General features: G+C 37.7%; 1 protein-coding gene across 2 annotated transcripts in view; it reads right to left on the bottom strand.

Annotated features, from left to right (window-relative positions):
* Positions 1–20,518, bottom strand: part of THADA (THADA armadillo repeat containing) — a 152,142-nt gene that overhangs the window by 69,598 nt on the left and 62,026 nt on the right. For both annotated transcript variants that reach the window (XM_086878437.1, XM_086878438.1), the window contains exon 29: positions 17,062–17,230. In XM_086878437.1, the coding sequence (XP_086734563.1) occupies positions 17,062–17,230 (169 nt within the window). The remainder of the gene's footprint in view (positions 1–17,061; positions 17,231–20,518) is intronic.

Here is a 20,518-nt window from a genome sequence, read left to right as displayed (position 1 = left end):
AAATGGCAAAATTATGCTTTAAGTATACTTTTTTGGGAGCACTTAGCTCTTCAGAAAACACAGAGGGAAAAATACCCAAGTGTCAGTATGACATAGATTGTACAACCAAAACTGCACTGAAAATATCATCAGTTCTGTCAGAGTATCAAAGTTCTGTCAGTTTTGGACCACATCTTCCTGAAGTTTTTAAAACTATGAAGTTCACAGAAACACAGAAAACTCACGATGAAGTTTAAACTACAGCAAATAGATGAATCATGCTACTGCTGAAGATCAGCAGATTTTTGCTTACACATATGGACAAGCTATTTATAAATTTTCACTTCCCATCAGGCTCAGCATGATGTCAGCTTACAATAACAAGTTAATGTTAATGTTTTCCAGTAATTTCCACAGTGCCATTTAACTGCAAGTGCCCCAGCCAAGGTAAACTTAAGGGCAAGGAAAGGGCTAACTGCATAATCAGAGAGCAATGTTAATGAATTTTTCATCTCTGCTTTGAACATTTGGAATTCTACCTGCAATGTATTTGCCTTTTGCTTCCAAAGTTTAATCTCACTATTCAGCTGATTACATCTTCCCCAAACGGTTCAAGTATTCCTTCTGATTTTAATTAGTGAAAATGCTTCATCGCCCTGTGGATTTTTTCCCCAGACAAACAAACATCCTACGCTATAGCAGCAAGTGCCAAACTCAAAGCTATCAAACATTTTCCAAGCTCTAGTAAGACCATGCACTTTGTTTTACAATCAGCAGCACCACAGCAGATGAACACTGCCTTTGTGAATTCACCAGTAACAGACAATACCCAGAATAAAACGATGAAATTTCCTGGGTCTCTTCTCTTCAGAGGAATTAGAAGATAGTCAGAAAGATGTGTTCTTTATTGTTATTTTTTCCCCCTTCTCTCTTCCACTTGCATGCAACTGATGTGTTTTTGACATAAGGGAATTGTCAACAACAGCAGTTTTTATGTTAGAAATTTTTTCTTAAAAAGCAAGTTCTTCCAACACGTTCCCTTATTCAAGACCACCTTCTCCAACATTTGCACATACTTGTCTTTGATTTTATTATCCCAGAGGAGTACAGCTGTTTTACTGTCTCTAAGACCAGTTTTTTAAAGCCACTTAACCCTCTACTTGGCTTTGGATATTGAATAAATAGAGGTTGTTGCCTTCTGAACACACTGGTGCCAGTGGCAAATGTTACCATGCCCACCACTTTTTCAACACCACATCCTACTCAAGTTTGACAATTTCTAACATCCCACCCAAGTTTCTAATGAAAGCAAGCTCCCCACTCCCTTCAGTCACATCAATTAGGTTAGAAGAGGCCTGATACTGAAATTGGAACATTTAAAAAACATCCAAATATTTAAATCGTATTTGCTTCTGCTGAAATGGCTCCAAGAGGACCACCAGCTGATCTGTGGCAGCTGCAACACCCAGCAACCAGAGGACTAGTGATTATCAGCTGCATGTGAACTGCTGTGCACAAGCTATTTGCAGAGCATGAGCCTACACAAATCCTCTGGCATTAGGGCCTCAAAACTGGCAATGAGAACAACAACTAGGCATCCATTTCACTAAATGCCAGATTGGCTCGAGGCAAATGAAAACCACCCTTCATCAGTGATGGAAGAGACTGTTAGGATACTTCATACCCTTTCTCCTTCAAATAAACACCAAACACAAGTGGTAAGAGTATCTCAATGGGTTCTTCACTGTGTTATCTCTTTGCGATCAGTACCAATTGTCGTGCTTGTGTTCACCTCCACCCACCACTCCAAAGGCCATATCCTGTCGCTTCTGTATTTTACCAGGGGCTGCAATTGCAAAATCACCCACTAAAATCAACAGTTTCTTTAGTTAACAGATTAAACACTTTATTTCACTACCTTTAGATAAACTAAACCAGAATCCAGGGAGAGCTTGTGGTTTCAAGTCACTTCACAGTCTGAATTTGGCGGAAGAGAAATGAGTGGAAGGCAGCACTGCCCTCACTCATGTTTCCAGTACTTTGTTCATAATCTCTGATACAAAGTAGCTGTAAGAGGTGCCACACATTGAACGGCTCCTCATCACACAGATCTTGTGCGCATCTCCCTTATCACTATTTTTATAAAGGTGTCTGCTCCATACCCTGTCCTCGATCCTGATCACAAAGTATCCACTGCTTATCAACAGATTATGCAGGGGATTGACGGTTTATGTTGAAGGATCACCCCATAAAGCTGCTTTTTTTGTTGTTTTTAAGCAGTAAAATTTAAAGAGCCGAAACTACAATAAAGAACACGTAACAGTATGAAGTATGACTGCTTCAAATAAACACCAATGTTAAAAATATTTTAATTTGGCAAAAAAAGACAACAAAATGAACTAGCAAGAACATGTCAGAATTAGGCAATCCACAGAGGTAGTTTAAGAGTCTGTTAAAATTCCACAAAATTCCATAGTTTACTTGTACTTAGAAAAATAAAATAACTTTATTTGAAACTCATTTGAAATTTATATTGAAATTTCCCCTTCCCCTCTCCAAACACCATTAATGCACTTTCTGTGCAATTTATCAGTCTTCTTGGCTTTACATTACATTAAAAATTATCAACCAGCTGCAAAAGGGAAGCCCACCTATTTATAAATTTATTTACTTGATGCTAAGAAGGTTGAGTTCTCTTCTAGTTACAGATAACTGAACAGAGTAAAATCTATTTGATAAGTTAAAAGGTAAAAATATAATACTTATTGTTGACATTACACATTTCACTATATAAACCAGTGTAGAGATGTGAAGATATAGACAGCATTGTTTACAATACAGTCGCAATACTGAGTACGAATATTTTGTATTATTAACAAAAATATTGAAATAAATGAAGTTCCTCAAATTTATCACCTTTGTTTTAGTTACTGTACAAACTGTGAAAATTTCATACTTGTCACCCCAAATAAGCCATTTTATTCACAAGAAACCTGGCCAATTAAAGAAAAAAGCCTAAACCCAGTTTGTCTAATTCAGTTTCGTGACAACACCTCCTGCTCACAGCACCACAGCTGAATGGCATCGTACAGGGACACCTCCAAAGTGCTTTATGCTTCTACAATTGCAGCACTGTTTTGAGGATTTTTGTGGTGCATAATTACATTGCTGCAATTCTATTCAACAAAGTTGTCTGTGTAAAACCCTGGGGATTTCATACGTAGATAACCCCATTATAAGCCTCGTTCGTGACTGAATGCAAAAATATACAACTGACTCCCAACTTCTAAGCCTTTCTTCCTGTTGCCCTACCCAATCTTTATAAATATCACTGATATAAAACTGAATTAAAAGGTAACATGTGGATAGAACATTAATTCCTCTGAAAGGATAAAGCCGATGCAAAAATATTAGTAAGACTCAACTAGTCAAAGACTTGATGGAAGACAGTGTTAAAGGCTGTGATGGTTACAAATATTTCCCTTTCTGAGGAAATCCAACAGCCTACGGCACTCCGAGAATAAAAAACCCAAGAAGTTACTGCTGTAATAATTTGAGAGGTGGACATGATGAGTTTAGGAACATTTGCAACTTGACTTAAGAAATACTTAGGATGAGATCATTTATTTGGACCATGTGATCACAGAACTTCAAAAATTCAGCTTTACAGGAAATTAACTTCTTCAACTGTTCACGAAGCACCACATTATGCAATACTGAAAACAGCTTTAAATGTCATTAGAGACATTAATTCTTGTGTCAAATTGGATTGAATGACAATGCTATATATTCAGTGTATCTGTCTGAAAGACTAACACAATTTTTTTCTTCTCTATAAGCACAATAAGATTTTTCAGAAAAATGAAACAACTCTAAGAGCTACACTGCTTTGTAGTTATATTTCATTCTTTAATACTGTCTCTACCACTTTCACCATCACTTTCTATTTTTTAGAGAAAACAATATTCTCCTTTTATTGCTAAAAGCAGTGTGATGTTTCAAAAACAAAACTTTCATCCTCACCAGTGACCAATGATGGCCACAAGAGGCCATACTGTATATATTTCTAAACTAGTTAAACCTAAAAAGCTCATTTTGGTTTTCATAATCTTTTTTCACTTCCAACAACTGAAGATGTGTGATGCTGAAATTTTAAATATTTCTAATTATTGTACAATAATCCAAGATAAAGAACTACAATCAGAACTGCATTCCCTCTTCAGTTCCTAAAATCTATAAACTTATTTTGATTAATTAAAAAAATAGCATACAATATAAATATTCATAAATATAAGTTATTGTCTCAAACCAGCAAATTAAAAAAAGGTGTTTCTATTGCTGGAAGCCCTTGATGCATTTAGTTCTATTTATGTCCACTTTTAATATTTGTACCATCATGGAGGTTTGAAATCCTACATGCTCAACAAGTCTCCCTTAAGAAAGTGGTACCCTGAGGTCATTACACCAAGTCCCTTCCCTTTGAAATACTTCAGCATTTTCTGTGGGCTACAGTTTCATGCTGCAAGACAGGATATATACACAGAGCATATGTTTTTTTATTAGATGTTGCATCAGGAAATAAAGTCAAAAATAAACAAAATAAATAAAAAAAACCAAAAATATGGCAACAGGGTGTATATGTGAAGTCTTTTAGAGTGTTACTGTGTCCATCTCTACAGCTTCCTCAGGATTTTTTTGGAAGTGGGTACTATTTACTAGACAGGAAAACAAGAGAATCACCAGAGCACATACATTTTTATGCTGATATACTTACTTTTCTATTAATACAGTAACTTAAAAAGTATTAAGCATGTAGCATGTTTCACATAACATACTGACAATGTGATTTAACCTTTCCTCTTTGTCTTGAGTTGGTTTGGGTTTGAAAGTGACTTCATTCCAAAGAGAAAAGTCTACCTGGTTATTTCTTATGGCACAAAATAATTCAATAGGTACAAAAATGAAGCATGCACTCAAGCATGGCTCCACCTATATTTTCTGTGGGGAAAAAAAAAGTGAACATTATGCTTTTTAAATTTCCTGTTCTATTTGCCAGCAGCATGTTTCACCTATGAAACAAGATGGACAGAAATTTGAAAGAATAAATGAAAAATTTTCTGCACTTACAAATGTGAGATGAGCACATAACAGGTGTTTCGTTTGCTATAGAAGTGTTTTGTAGGGACTGTGAGAAGATGGCTTTTCCTACCTTAATTTTTTTTCTCCTTTAAGACCACAAATTTAATATTATAAAGCTAAACAAGTTCATGCATTTGGACTGGTGAAAGGAACAAAAGGTGCTACGAGAATTCAACAATACTCAAGTAAAACTCAGTATGAACTATAAATACTCAATATCTTCCATTTATGTCAAATGTTTTAGTGTTGAATTAGTGATTTCTCAAAGTGAAAAGGAAGATTTAATATTGTTGACGCATTTGCACCAAAAAAGGATGAAACAGATTGTAAAGATTTAAAGTTTTCCCAATACACACTAATGTCACAAAGACCTTTCTGCAGATTTGAAAATGCATGTGTATATCTGAGGGGGAAAAAAACAAACTATTGCTTATTTCTCAAAATAAAAACTGGCCAGAAGGAACAAGTCCAATCTGCAGAGGTTACCTGCCAAATAGAGATTGAGACATTCACTGAAGATGTGTAGATGTACTGAAGCTTACACTTCTGAATTAAATCACTATACAGATAAATTTGGCCTGCATTTCTGATAGCGTGGTAATTACTCCAGTGCAATAAGCAACAAAATGACATGACAGCAGCTATTCTGTAAGAAAGGATAAGGTACAAAACAGAGATAAAAAGGAGCAAACATCTGAAAGAAGAGCTGGTGGAGGGGAGTTGATAGTGAGAGTGCCAGAGGAAACAGGGTAGAGATAACAGAGGCACAAGCTTGAGAAGGAATTAGGGAGGGCAGAATAGAAGCACCTGCTGCTTATCATTCCTTCAAAAGCCTTATTAATTCTTTGGTTGCTTAAAGCTATGGGGGAGGTTTCTACACTCCCAAACATCAAGGAGACTCTGATGATCCAAAGACAACTGGCACCTTTCATGGAGTAGAGAAAAGTAGGGATCTTGATAGATGACAAATTCAGAACCATCCCTCACCCTTCTCTCTTGCTCTCTTCTGCAGTTAGACCACACCTAGGCTGTTTCTAGCACCTGAGGAAGGCTCTGCAGGGTACTAGAAGGCCAAGAGCTGCCTGCAGCTCCACTGGAAGCCACACTTTTCATCACCCAACTTAGAATCCACATTATGACTTCTGGCCTTGCACAGGAACATCCCCAAGAGTCACTTGATGAGCTTGAGAGCTTTGTCCAAATGCTTCCTCAACTCTATCAGGCTGCTGCTGTGACCATTCTCTGGGGAGTCTGCTTCAGTGCCTGGCCACACTCTCTGCTTTTTTCTTGATATCCAGCCAAAACCTCTCCCAACTCAGCCTCATGATGCTTCCTGATTCCTGGTTGCAAGAGTAAAGAGGCCAGCACCTGCTCCTCCTCTTCCCCTCACAAGGAAGTTGTGCACTGCAATGAGATCAGTCTCCTGTTCCCCAGGCTGAATAGACCAAGTGACCTCAGCCACTCCTCAAATGGCTTCCCCTCAAGGCCCTTCATCAACCTCATGGACCTCCTCTGGACACTCCCTAAGAGTTTCTTATCTTTCTTATACTGCATCACCCAGAACTGCACACAATATTCAAGGTGAGGCTGCCTCAGTGCGGAGCAGAGCAGGACAATCTCCTCCCTTGCCCGGCTGGCCATGCTGGGCCTGATGCTCCAAAGGACAGGGTTGGCCCTCCTGGCTGCCAGGGCACTGCTGGCTCATGTTCATCTTGCCATCAGCCAGGACCCCAAGGTTCCTTTCCATGGAGCTGTTCTCCAATTTCTCATTTCCCAATCTATACACACAAGCAGAGCTGCCCTGTCCCAAGTGCAGAATTGGGCACTTGCCATTGTTAAATTTCATGGAGTTGGCAGCTGCCCATCTCTCTAATTTGTTGAGGTCTCTCTGCCCTCAAGGGAGTTGACAGATCCTCCCAGTTTAGTGTCACTGGCTTTTAGCTGAGGGTCTGAGCAGAAATGCCCCAGAACTGGAAGCATGTTGTACTAGACAGTGGAAAACAAACTGTGCTTCAGCAGAGCTTTGCTTCCCACATTGCTCCTGATCTAAAAGCAAAACATGCAGACAGACCCTTACAGCAAGGCACCAATCCTACTCCTCCAAATAAACTTTCCACCACTAGGTACAACCATAACATAGCTTCTCCTTGTTAAAGACACACCCACATAAACTTTCTGTCCCATGTACTTTCTTTACGTGCCAAATTTCTGTACAAGCCTTCCTATCCTCGGATATCCATTTACCATTCTTTTCTGGCCTATGCAAAAACAGCATTGGAGGAACAAAACAAGAGCAACACATTTACAGAGTATGTTCAAGGTCAGATTCAGTCATTTAGAGTCTCAGTAAAAAAAAAACAACACACTTTAAGTCAAACAGCCATGTGAAAAAATATTCCTAGAAAATTTTAGCACAACAAGAAGTACTTCAAAAATGCTGGTATTTTAAAATACTTACATATTTAAAGGCAAGAAAAAACAGTAGTAAGAAACACTACTTTAAGAAATGCCTGTGACATACAAATATTTTAAAAATCCAAAGCAATTAACATGTATTAAATTGGTTAAGACAGAGAAAACACACTATGCTTTATTAACTGTATTTATTAACACTGTAACTATATATATTATAATTATAGTTATTAACACTCTTGATACCCATTTTTACTGGAAAAGTGTCTTATTCTTGTTTTGGTTTATTTTGTCTCCCTTATATATCCAGGTTTTCATCCTTTCTTCCATTCATTTTTTTTTTTGGTTCCACTATTCAACATTCTTGCATCCTAGTCTTAAATACTGGTAAGTCCTTACTGAGTAGTTACCCACTTACAAACACTCATCCCTCTTCATTTGCTTCTCCCAGCCAGCACTCTTTTGAAAGCCCATTTTCCCAGCTTTCTCTTCCCTTCATGGCTTAAAAAAACCCATAGAAGGCACCTTCCCCTATTTCTGAATATAGCCTGAACTCCTGAAAACACGGAGAATAATAAAGCCTTACTGTATGTAAGTATTTTTCATACATTCTCAAAATGTCAAAACTTATCATGGATTGGTATTTTTAAAAGTATATCCAGAAAGTGTATTCAGGATTATCTTTCTTTTGGCTCTGAAAATTTTAAAGACATGGCTCCCAGATCAAAAGGAAGGGGGAAAAAATCCTATGCAGGTTGGATGGAAAACATGTTTTTGGTGATGAAAAATGAACTCCATGGAGTACTAAATTAATCCACTGCACCACCTAGGAGAATATTATATCTTCAGTAAGCTTTACAAGTTTCAACTTTTCCCTTCCCAACTGTAAAAACATCCTCTGCCAGTGACAGAGTGATAGGATTGCTTTCCTGACTAATCATGAGGGATACTTACAGATTCATAATACAAAACAGGTGCAAGAAATATGCACAGAATGGAACACTTAAAAATTCAGACTTCACAACAGTTCAGTTGTTGTTCTGGGAGGTCTAAATCAAATTATTCAGCCAGTGCCTAGAATAGTTCAACTCTCTTCAGGAAGAGTCCAGTAATGAAAAGTAAAACACTGTGCTGGCAGTTATTTGTTTCTCGCGTGCCCATCATTTAAAGACAAAATAATGTATCCACTGTACCTATAAAGATGATTTCTCTTTGTTACCATTTAATCAGTTGTTTTATACAACCGCATTCATAGGTAGTGTTTTCAGTCACTGCACAATTATCCACACACACAGCTAGAGATTCCAGGTTGTATAGATGGCTGTAAACTGAACACCTCAAATGGCCACACACACAGAGGCACTCAAAACCTCTACTAGCAGGGTTTTAGGAGCTTTTATTCAGAAAGCAATGGAACTAGGTACACTAGAACAGGAAGGCCGAAACATTTGCAAAGCAACTGTTTACCATAACCAGAGTAACAAGTGTCAAAATCTAGGGTATGAGCAAGAGGGAAGCAGCGCATCCATCAAGGCATCTCTCTGTACAGAAGGGGCAACTGGTATGCTCTCCCTGGCACAACCCAGAGTAATCATTATTATAGTTACCTCTCAATTAAAACAACAGTTGTTTTCACTGACTGATAAATGTTCATTCTGTACTAAACCGTGCTTTATTTTAACTAGAAAGATATGACCCCCACAAGATTTACAACAGCATCTTTGCATATCCTTAGCTGCTGTAGAAAGGAACTCAATAATGATGCAGAAACTGAGAAGACCTAATAGAGTTGTAAGAGCTGTGTACATCTATGTCCTTTTCAAAAGTGATGACATGTCTTAAATCAAAGACAATATTTGGGAGCATTACTAATTACAGTTAAAGCAACTTCAAAACAATGTACAACTAGCAGGGCTACCCAGTCAGTCGGATTATGTGTCTTTTTCTCAGTTTGTGTTTTTTAATTAAAAGAACAGCTGAAAGAAAACCACTGGCAAAATCCTATCAATAACTCTCTTTCAGAGACTGCCTCCTCCCATTCCTGGAACTAAGCTTCATTTCTGCTGCGTTCATAGATACAAATCTCATTCTCAAATGCTTACTGCCTCCTTATATCAGTGTACCCTTATGTAACAGTCAATACAAATTTACAACATAAAGAAATGACACAACTATACTGTTATTGCCAGCTCCATATAAGTGAATGTTTCCAACTTGACATCAGTATTTCTTTTCTGTTTGTACTAATCTTAAAAGTAAGGCTTATCTTCAACAGTAAAAACTGAGGTTAGAAAAGAAACAGCTGAAAGGAAGTTGCACTGGAAAACATTTAATTTTAACAGGTTTATTTCTCTGATCAGTAGATAATGTAAGGTTTGTTTACTATATTGAGTTTTTATAAGCCAACATTGAATTGCTATACTTCAGACTTTACTGCCAAGACAAATAAAATGTAATTCACCATAGACAATGTTTCTAGGCTACTGAATAAAGCCAAGTAAACAATATACTAATTCCCCATTCATTCTCTCAGAATCTAGAGATCCTCTGTTCTTCAAAAAAAAAACAAGAAAAAAATATGGTCACTGACAACACTGCTGCTAATTCACATTAAGGATATTTAGGTGAAACTAATGAATAGTACACCTCTCTGTTTTACCCAGCAACAAGGACCAACATCCAAGAATGACCTTCAAAATGTATTTGACTTGTCTCCTCATATTCTCACACCCTAGTCACTGAAGTCAGTGGGGTTTTATTACCTATTCAGTCCAATAAAAGGAAGGTCCAGTGACTGCTTGTGAGTTCTACTTCATGCATCATTCTTCCCTGCTTTATTTTCAAATTATTTAAACTGCATTTAGTCCTCTGAGTAAGTATTCAAGTATTAAACTCATAAAACACGAGTGATCACAATCTGAAATACCTAAAGCTTGACCTTCCTTTGGAGCCATTTCAACCAAAATCCTCCTCCTCTCAAAGGAAGGAAAGAGGCATCTGCCTTCATTAGACAGAATACTTTCATTGCTTTCATCAACAACAACCTATCTTAATACAACTCTGCCAGATAATTAAACTACCTAACATACTGATGTTTTCATCATGAATTGCTGCTTTTCATTAGTACAACCATGTACTGAATTTTTATCTTCCAAAAAGGCACATCCATACATCTCTGGCTCAAAAGTGCTGGAAGCTAAGATAGCACATGCAGATGTTTCTCCAGCTGCTTTGTCTGCCTTATTCTTTTTCCTAGGCTTGTGCTATCAGACCTTGCTGGAGGGAGCACCCTGACTCAGACAAATCTTTACACAACCCAGTATGGCAGTTATAAGGTTGTGTTCTTGTCCTGATTTTCTTGCTGTTCCAATTAAAGCTCCAACCATCCTTTAAATGCATTATTTCATCTTTAAATCACTTTCTCCATTATGATTTAAAGAATCAGCATATCCGAAGAGGTGATACGGGTAATTTAAAGTTCTACCATTGCACAAACTTCGAGGCATTCAATAAGCTCCAGAAATAATAATAAAAAAAAGAAGTAGTAGATAACTGTCATAGTATTCAAGGCCAGGCTAGATGGGTCTCTGAGCAACCTGGTGTAGGAGGTGGTATCCCTGCTCAGGGCAGGGGGGTTGAAACCTGATCTTTAATGTCTCTTCCAACCCAAACAATTCCATGATTCTATGATAAAAGACCTGTACAGAAAAACCAACCATGCAACTATGTTTTAATAATATTATTTCTTAATACAAGGGCTCTAGATTTTTTCATTTTGAAGCGTTTTCAGAGAGATGGGTCTCATTCGATAAGATGCTGCTATTCCCTGAAAAGTAACTGACAACTTCTTCACCCAATAAAGTCAGTAGGAAGTTTAATTTTAAAAATAAAAAAGTTATGAAGCCCAGTATGTCCTATAAGTCTAGTTTCAGTCACATGCAACTGAATCAATGTGACTCATTCTGTTCTTTATATTTGAGATGGAAGTGTTGCTTGTTTAAAAAAACTAAACAAAAAAGGTTAAAAATCTCAAAACATTCTTTGCATGAAACTTTGCATTCATATGCCTAACAGAACTGTTTGAGTTAGTGATCACAAAAAAACAAACAAACAAGGAAAAATCAATCCCACACACAAACACACTTCTTTGAACCAGCTGGCTGCTCTAACACCACAGAATTTTGTGGATAAAAATTAAGTCTGCAGAAAGGTTGAATATTAAGCATAACAATTTGTGAAGAGCAAATGACTGCTGATTGCTGACACTCAAAACAACATTAAGTAAGTGAATTTCCATTTTTATCTTCATGAAGTTTTAACCATGCACCAAAGCATAACAAATTCTCCATTTCATCTGCCAGTTATATTTTGTATGTCTTTAAGAACAGATCCCCAGAGAGAAGGAACATAGTTTTTCTCCTGCAACGCAAAACACTGGCATATGCTCAGGGAACAAATCTCAGGATAAATCAGTAGAAGTGACAAAGTAAAGGAATAAGTGGGAAGATGGCAGTGAACAGAAGAGAAGCTACCAGCTAGGCCTCAGATGAGAAGATGGGGGATAGAGAGAAATGTTCCTAGGAACCACAGCAGAGCAAGCAGAATTTCTGTGACTTCTGAGTTACAGCAGTGACCAAAACCAGTCACAACAGGAAGGATCTACCTGCAAAAACATGACAGATCAGCAGAGGATTTAAAAAAGATAAGTTATTCTATGTCATTGTTTGATTGCTTGTACAAAGTACCACCAAAAATGTAAATACTCAGCATGACCAAAGCAGATTCCAGAGAGAAATTGTTCTGATATGCGCAGCCAGAAACTTCTATCGAAAGCTTTATCATGGACTGTGCAACCCATCTCCTGGTGGAGGCAGAAAATGGACCTACACAAAGTCATGTAGTTCCCTCCATATATAAGCAGCAAGTGATGAGGGAGAAGACACTGAGTCCTCTTTCCTCCTAATCCATGCTCAAAAAATGCCAAAGAGAATGCAAAAAGCTCTTCAAACAGAATGGCCAAATAAGAGAAGCGAACTTTTCTGTACTGGTTTGTATCCCAATCTCAAGCTAGATGCTGTCAGTATGTATAAAGTAAGGCAGCACCTCCAACATTTCAGGACAAGGCACAGACAAGTTAATGAAAACACCATGTCTCTTTTAATAACTTTCATTGACCTAATCCCCTGTGTTCTGAAAATATGTAACTGTAGGCTTGCCAAAGTGAATGTGAAGATCAAACTGATAAAACAGAAGATAATGAGTCAAGTGATGTGCAGATTCATTCATTTGAAAAACAAATAAACCTTACCAGTAATTACATCTGCTCATAATTAATGGCAGCTGCACAATAGATTCTTCTTGATATGAACAGCGTGTAAGGGTATCTACACACTCATTGGAGTACAGATTTTTCCAGTATACAAATGTGAAAAAGATTTCTGGAAACTAATGGGTGCAGAACTGTGACTGAACTATTACTATTCCACTGTACTAAAAACAACTGGATTCTCCATCTATGAACATCACATAGGTTTCAAAATCCAGCATCAATCATGTTAACTGATTGTCTCAAGATTAAAACAAAAGCTGAAGTCTAACATCTGCTTTCCTTGGCAAACCAATCTGAAAGTTTATGCATTTGGGAGGGTTTTTTAATCATCATAAATAACCCACAACCAGATGAATTAAAGCTGCTGCCTTGTTTTCTGGACAAATCTTTACAGGGTCCCTGTAACTCTTCTTCACTTTGAAGCACTCAAATAGAGTTTAAAGAATTAGAGGCATTAAAAGGTCTGTGTGCACATGCAGTCTGTGCTCTTGCTGGGATCATGGAGGCAAGATACAATAGCTGACATGTCTGGGGTAATGCAATGGAGGGATACACGTTCTTTAGGAAGGACAGAAGTTGAGACAGTGAGTGCTGACTTCTCTGTGTCAGAACAACTGGAATGCAGAGAACTTTGCCTGGGGATGGATGATGAGCCAGCTGGGAGCTTACAGCTAAGGACTGAAGTGTGGGTGACAGTGCAGGGGATGTCTGCTACAAGTTGCCAAACCAGGCAGAACAAGTGGACAAGGGGTTCTACAGACAGCTGGAAATGGCCTTGTGTCACCAGGCCCTGCTCCTCATGAGGGGCTTCAACCACCCTGGCAGCTGCTGGGTGACACACACTGCACCATGTGAGCAACTCAGAGGTCTCCAAGAGAGCACTGATGACAACTCCCCAATAAAAGCAGCAGAGGAAACAAGGAGAAGAGCTTTTCTGGAACTCAATCACAACCACAGAACGACTGATGGAAGATGTGAAGGTAAAAGACAGCTTCGCCTAGTTCGTTCTGAATTTCTCAATTTTTTTTGGAAAGATTAAATATATACTGCAGAAATTCCAATCCCAAAGAAGCAGAAGGTCAAAAGAACATTTGATCCTCTGATAAGAAAACTTTCCAAATATTTTTAAGTTCCTTGGCAACTGCCAAAAGTCAGAAAGATTCACAAACATAAATGCCTCCCTAGTCAAATTTTGATACTCTTCCAGAAGTCCCCACATAAAGCTATGAACGAGCTTTTCCTTTCAGCTGATCAGCTAAAAAGCCTAAATCTTAAAACAGAACAAGCCAGAAATGTTTCATAATTCAAGAAAGCTAGTACAAAATTTCTGCAGTTTCTTGTGAATTAGAAACTTGATTTCCTTCCCCCAGTCCATGCCAATTTGGATTCTGGAGCAAAGCAGAAACTGTACTCACAAAGGAAACATTAAGCATAGAAAAGATTTTTCAGTTGCCGTATTCAAGTCAGTGCATTTGCTTGCCTATGATGCAGAGCTGCTTCTTGAAGAATATCATCAGCTCCCCAAGTGCAACAACAGCACCCCTCTTAGATAATTCTTGAAAGGAATTATTCTGTAAAATCTGTAAAGCATAACATTATTTTATCCTCATGGACATTCATATTCCTATGCAACCTGAGCGACAGTTAAAACACTATGGTGAAAAATACTTGTTTTCACATAATGCAGAGGTCTGAGGTTAAACACAACACATCTACATCCACTGTCAAAAAAACACTTCTTGGCAATCTCAGCATTTTGAAAACCAAGTCATGTCTGGACAAGCACCACATACTGAACTTTTTTTGAATGATCTTTCTATAAATTAACATTTGGCTTGCAACAGATGAAGTGATTACATAACTCTGAAACATAACTGAAATACACCTTCACGATTTACATCTGGCACTGCCACCTAATTCTGAATAATTCCAGCCTTCCTTTTCAGAACTTGACAGTAAATGAACACCAAAATAAAAAACTCATGTTTTTCTCATGTGACTGAACAAATGAAATTATTGAATTCCATTTTCATAAGATATTGGCCTTGCATTGCTGGAAAAGTGTGTATCTTTTTTGAGTTCTGTACAGACTCGCTCTTTTAGTAGAGTTTTTTTACTTTTTTTTTATATCAAGGAGGATGATAAACCCTCCACTGTGTCATGGAAAAGCAGTGCAAACAATTTTGAACACTGCCAGATCACTATCTCTTCAAGTAAGCCTTCTGAGAAACAGTGCTTTAACCAATAGTCCCCATAAAGTAATTTTCTGTATTTCAGTAAGCCTTAACAGTAGATTTGCAAGTCCCAATTAAAACTGATAAAAAGAAAACTGAAACCAGGCATCCGCCAACTCCTAAAAAGTCAAAAAAATTTACTCTTTTGTACTGCTTACTGGAGGTGCAAGCTAACTACAGGTTGAACTACCTGGCATTGGCAATTTGGAGCTACAGCAAACACCACTGCCTTGCTTCCATTTTTTTCACATCTTTTCCAAAAGTATTTCTTTTGAATTAGTTATTTTAAACTAGCACCAGATAGTTGCTATATATGTCAGACATACACTAAATTATATTAAGCATTAAATAAAGATTTTGACCATCCTTGATTCATAAGCAATAACAGCAAAGCCCAAGACAGATGTGAGACACCAAACCACTGAACTGCTACAGTACAACTGACATTTTTGGGAAGAATATAATTCTCTGACAGCACTAGTCCCTCACTGTGCAGTACAAACTGCAGTAATAGCTCCTAGGAGCTGCTCAAAAACTGATGAAAAATCAGGTTAAAGCTCTGGGAATATCTCCTACGTCACAGGTATAGAAAGCTCCCTACACCTATGTAATAAGATGTTTAGCAAAACTGAATTAAAAATTAGATCATCCTTTGGCCTCTTTCATATCCACCCTCCAGCAGTATTATTATTACTATTCATTATCATTTTTTTCCAGGTAACTGAAAAGAAGGCAATTAACTCTATACACTACTGCCAGTCCACACCCTCATGAGTTATAATAATTTTGGATTGAGAAGGCATTGCATTCTCCCTGTTGGAACAACCCTTTCTTCCTAACACTTCAGGAGCTGTAACACAGCAGGGCTGCACAGCTAATTTGAGGATGGCAATCTCCCCCTTCCCACACAGACACAGCAGCTCACAGGTCAAATCACTTGCATGGATCAGGTGTATCGATTGCTTTTCAGAACAGGAGCCCATGTAAAACCCTTTACTGTGACCAACCATCATCCAAATCCAGATTTAACTGCTTGAAAACCTTTACAGGTAATGTTGACATTAACAGCCCTAGAGGGACTTCACTCATTTCCCAGATTTCCTCAAAGTCTTGATTTTAAGGGGAAATAATATGCTGGAAAACACACCTTTAAAAAACCAAATCAAAACAACCATACATGCCCCAGCACACAGCTTATGGTGGGAACATGTAGGTAGAAAGCCTGCCAGCTAAGACAGACCAACAGAGCTGATCGTGTACAATATGGCTTTGTTGGAGCACTGCTTGTGAAAAACAGGCAATAAAAATCAGTAACTTATTACCATGATAGCTTAAAAATGAAACACAGTGAACTGACTGCCATAAACCAGGGGAATGATATATGGAGAATGAAGAAATTTCTGGTAAGTGAGCTGTTCTCCAGAATGTTTTCAGAAGACAACAGTATAAAGCTTAACACAACTTGTACAGCACACTGGCAGAAAGCTGTTGGTGTAGCAGGAAAAGCAAATGAATAAATGAATAATTATGCGGGCAAGTAGTAAGTCTGAATATATATACAATGCTATTGGTGCATGGAGTTCAGCTTTGCCTTGGATTTGCTCAATCATTTTGGGCAAGTCACACAGATCTCTCTGTAAATACATTCAGATAGGGATATTTTCTCTTAAAGCACTTTAATCTCTGGAGATGAAACATTATATGAAATGTAAATGTTACTACTTACAGTTTACTGCCTTCAAATGACAGCTGAAATGCGCATTCCGCATTTATCATCTGACAGAATTAACTCAAAAGCAGTCTTCATGTATGTTTTGACAATGTGTGAATGTTAAGCACAACTTAATACGTTATCTGGCTGTCAAGTACGACCAAAAATTTTTTTAAAAACCCCTACAGAACAAAAAATATAAAAAAACCCTCACAAAACGGAAGCAAATCACTGCAAAACAAGCCTGCCAAACTTACTTGCAGCAGGGTTCCATGAACACTGTTTTGTCTCATGCCATGAGTGGCAGAGTCTGGGAGCCCCCTCAGCAGGGCCAGCACCGTGTGTGGAACTTCATTGGCCATAACGAACGGGACAAGGGCCCGGCCCGACATTTCCCGGCAGCGGTACACGGGGGAGTGCCCACACCTGGAAAAAGGAGAGATACCTGTTATTTGTCATCCAGCAATCCACTGGGCTGCCTAAAACAGAACAGAGGATAACACAATGAAAACTAAAATGTATTTCTCACAAATCCAATATACAGTCTTCTCAGTAGTGAAAGGTAAATCGTACTAGAGCTATTCCAGAGGATTTGTTTTCATTCACAAGTTCTGGTGTTTACATAAAGGAAGAAATAAAATGGAAATACTGCAATTATGCCATTAAACAGGCAAGTAATATAGTCCTGTAGCATTTTTCTGGATGTCTATGTTACTTATTAATCACATTGAAATGTATTATGAGTTTGACTTAAACTGTTAGCTCCATGTTGCTCATCAGATGTTTCCATGAGAACACAACATGGTGTCTACTGAATTTTGGGCCAAACATTTTTTGGCTGCTTTTAGAATGTAATTAAAGGCAGGAAATAAAAGACACATTGGAAAATAATTTTCCATTATTTATAATTAGTATCTAAAAGAAAAATGCTTTTTATTTAGAATTAACTGCTAAGATGCAAGACTCTATATAAAGCAAATGCCAAAAAGAACCTTATCTTTTAGTTCTATTAAGGTTTTGACAACTGGCTGTAGATTTATGAAAATACATACAGAATGAGCTAATATTAACACATTAACAAGTCATATACTACTTCAGTAGCGTGCATACTGAATTGACATGAGTAAGAGTCCTATAATCAGCTAAGTAGGTTAGACTAAGTCTTTCAAAGCCAGCAATTCTTGCATGTGTCAATTTTGGTAATGCAGGTACAATTCAGCCACCCAGAAAACTGAGAAAACTACTACAGGGTTTAGACATAAAAGGCCAGATGTCTTAGGTGATGGAAAATGCAGGACGGCTGAAGTTATGCTCTAATACTTCCCAGATGATTGTGGTGATTTGAGAGATGGCCTTCCCTACTCCAATACTCTCATCCCTTCCTGAATTGCTTCCTGTGTATTTTCAGCTTATGCAATCTACACAATGTAGATGAGATTATCCCCTGTCAAAATTATTTTGACCCCTGCCGAAAAAAAAGAACACAACAAAAAAAACCTGCAATGTCATGCCTATATATTTTAAAAACTAAAGTAATTAAAAGGTATTCTAAATTTTCAAGTATCTGTAAAAAATTTAAATCAAAATTTAAGATTTTTAGAATTCTACTCGAAGTAGTGATTTACTTTAGTTCACATGAAAGAAATACAGAGAACAGATTCCATCTTGAACCAGCAACCAAATTAATAGGGTTTTGAACACTAAGAAACTAAACAGTCTTAACTGAAATATATAGATTATGCCATGGCATGCCTGAAAGACACAGATCTCCTTCAGAGGGACTAGAGAGTCCTGGAACAACAGGTTTTGAGGTAATTTGCACCCTTACAAATAAGACTCTGTGTTCTATTTTGATTTTCAGAAGACCATCTTTACATTTCCTTTTCACAGACTGGACATCCTTCACAACAGAATACTAAAGCAGAACAGTCATGATTAGAAGCTCTGCCATAGGGAAAAGCTTCAATCCTGTATTGACAACGTGCAAGAAGAACTTCCTTTACTTTTTTAAAACAGAAACATTTTAATTCTACTTCACAGTAAACTGAAACCTAGGAAGTTATTGTCTGCAACCATTCTTTCAGCTCTGCTGAACCACATTTTCTTGATTTTGTTTATGACCTTTCACAGATCCCAAGGAATCTGACATGTTCTCACAGGAGGAGTGGAAAATGGGTAAAATTCCAGGGCTTCCTCTAACTTGAGCAAGGGTACTTTCCAACACTACATGCTTCATGAGGTTGGTTTTTTTTCTCAAACACAATGCAATGAATTACTACATATTTTTAAATAACCTGTCTAACTTTTTTGTCTTGTAAAAACATCAAAGACTTATAAAGACTTATAACCCCTACATATATGGAGATACAGTATTTTACATGCCAAATTTTGTTCCACTCTATTATTTTATCAAATTTATTATAAAAATAGAAGTGACTGCTCTATATTTAGAGAGAAGAAAATAATTTCACATTACAGGCAAAAAATTCTCTCAGCTGCCTGAAGTCCTCCTGCAAGAGCAACCACACAGATGCCCATTCATGGAGAACTCCCCCAAGACACCATGTGCCTGAGGGAAATGTAATCCCACAGCTCCTACCTGTCCAAAGGGTAACCCAGCCACTAGCTTGCTACTGTCCTACACACCTGCTGTACATTCATGCACACTTCTCACAACTCCACACTGCCATGCAGGGTGCAGGGTGCTCAGAGGGACTCACACCTTAGTGGGAACCCTGAGAACAGGCCTATCAAGTCTGTACAAAGGAACAAAAGCATCACAAAAGTTTAGCAACAATAATGTATCTGCTTAATAGAAACATGTATGGGAACACATGGAAGGTATTTCACATCAACAAATAGCTTCCCAAATCGGCGAGGGGTTAAGATTCCTACTGTTTCTTCTTATTTATTTAAAATATTGTTTTTTAAATCTAACACTCAAAGAAAATCAGTTGTTTCCAATCCCTAGCCCCCCAGCAAGAAACAGCACTAATAATATTTCAAAAATACTCCTTCTTTCACATGCATATGCCAGATGTCATGCAAGTCACCAGCTAGTGACCTATCCCTGAACTTTTGCATACCCTGAAGGCACTTAGGTGTACATCCCTCATGTTTTGAAGGCACTTGGCTTCATTCTTGAATCATGCAAGAAGTTTGCCAGGAGAATGTCAAAACAGACACTAGTTTTTCCATCCTCTAGCAGCACCCCAGAAAAACAGAGTTTTTCTTTTACTGGATTCCACTTACATTTAACCTCTCACCTGTAAATAAAAGTAAACAGGATCAATTCTCAAAAAGGGACAGAAAGACTGAATGCAAATAAAACAACTGAGGAACAGAAAAATAACATTCTAACCAAATCTATCAATTTTTTGCTATCAATTGTTATACCAAGCCCCAAACCACTTTAACACTTTAACACTGAGTCTTCTACCGGAATTGTTAAAAATTTATTTTATCTTTAATTTAGCAACCATTATGGGAAGCAACCTCACAAACTGCATCAAGAAATATCATTGCACAGTTTTAGCAATCACAGTAACTTAGTTTGTATCTGCAGCAAAACCCAATTGTTTAAGAAAGAAGCATTTTAAGACTATGAAACTATTCAGGTTTCCTCCTGCAGCAGTTTAGCATACTGCCATCCCTGAGATGAGTTTCATTTATGTGATGGCAGTTGCCTTGTCGGGACACTGGCAGAAAAGGCCC

The sequence above is a fragment of the Cyanistes caeruleus genome, chromosome 2 (assembly GCF_971803275.1).
Source record: "Cyanistes caeruleus chromosome 2, bCyaCae1.hap1.1, whole genome shotgun sequence".
In the NCBI taxonomy this organism is placed as follows: Eukaryota; Metazoa; Chordata; class Aves; order Passeriformes; family Paridae; genus Cyanistes; species Cyanistes caeruleus.
This window is presented reverse-complemented; position numbering and strand designations above follow the sequence as displayed.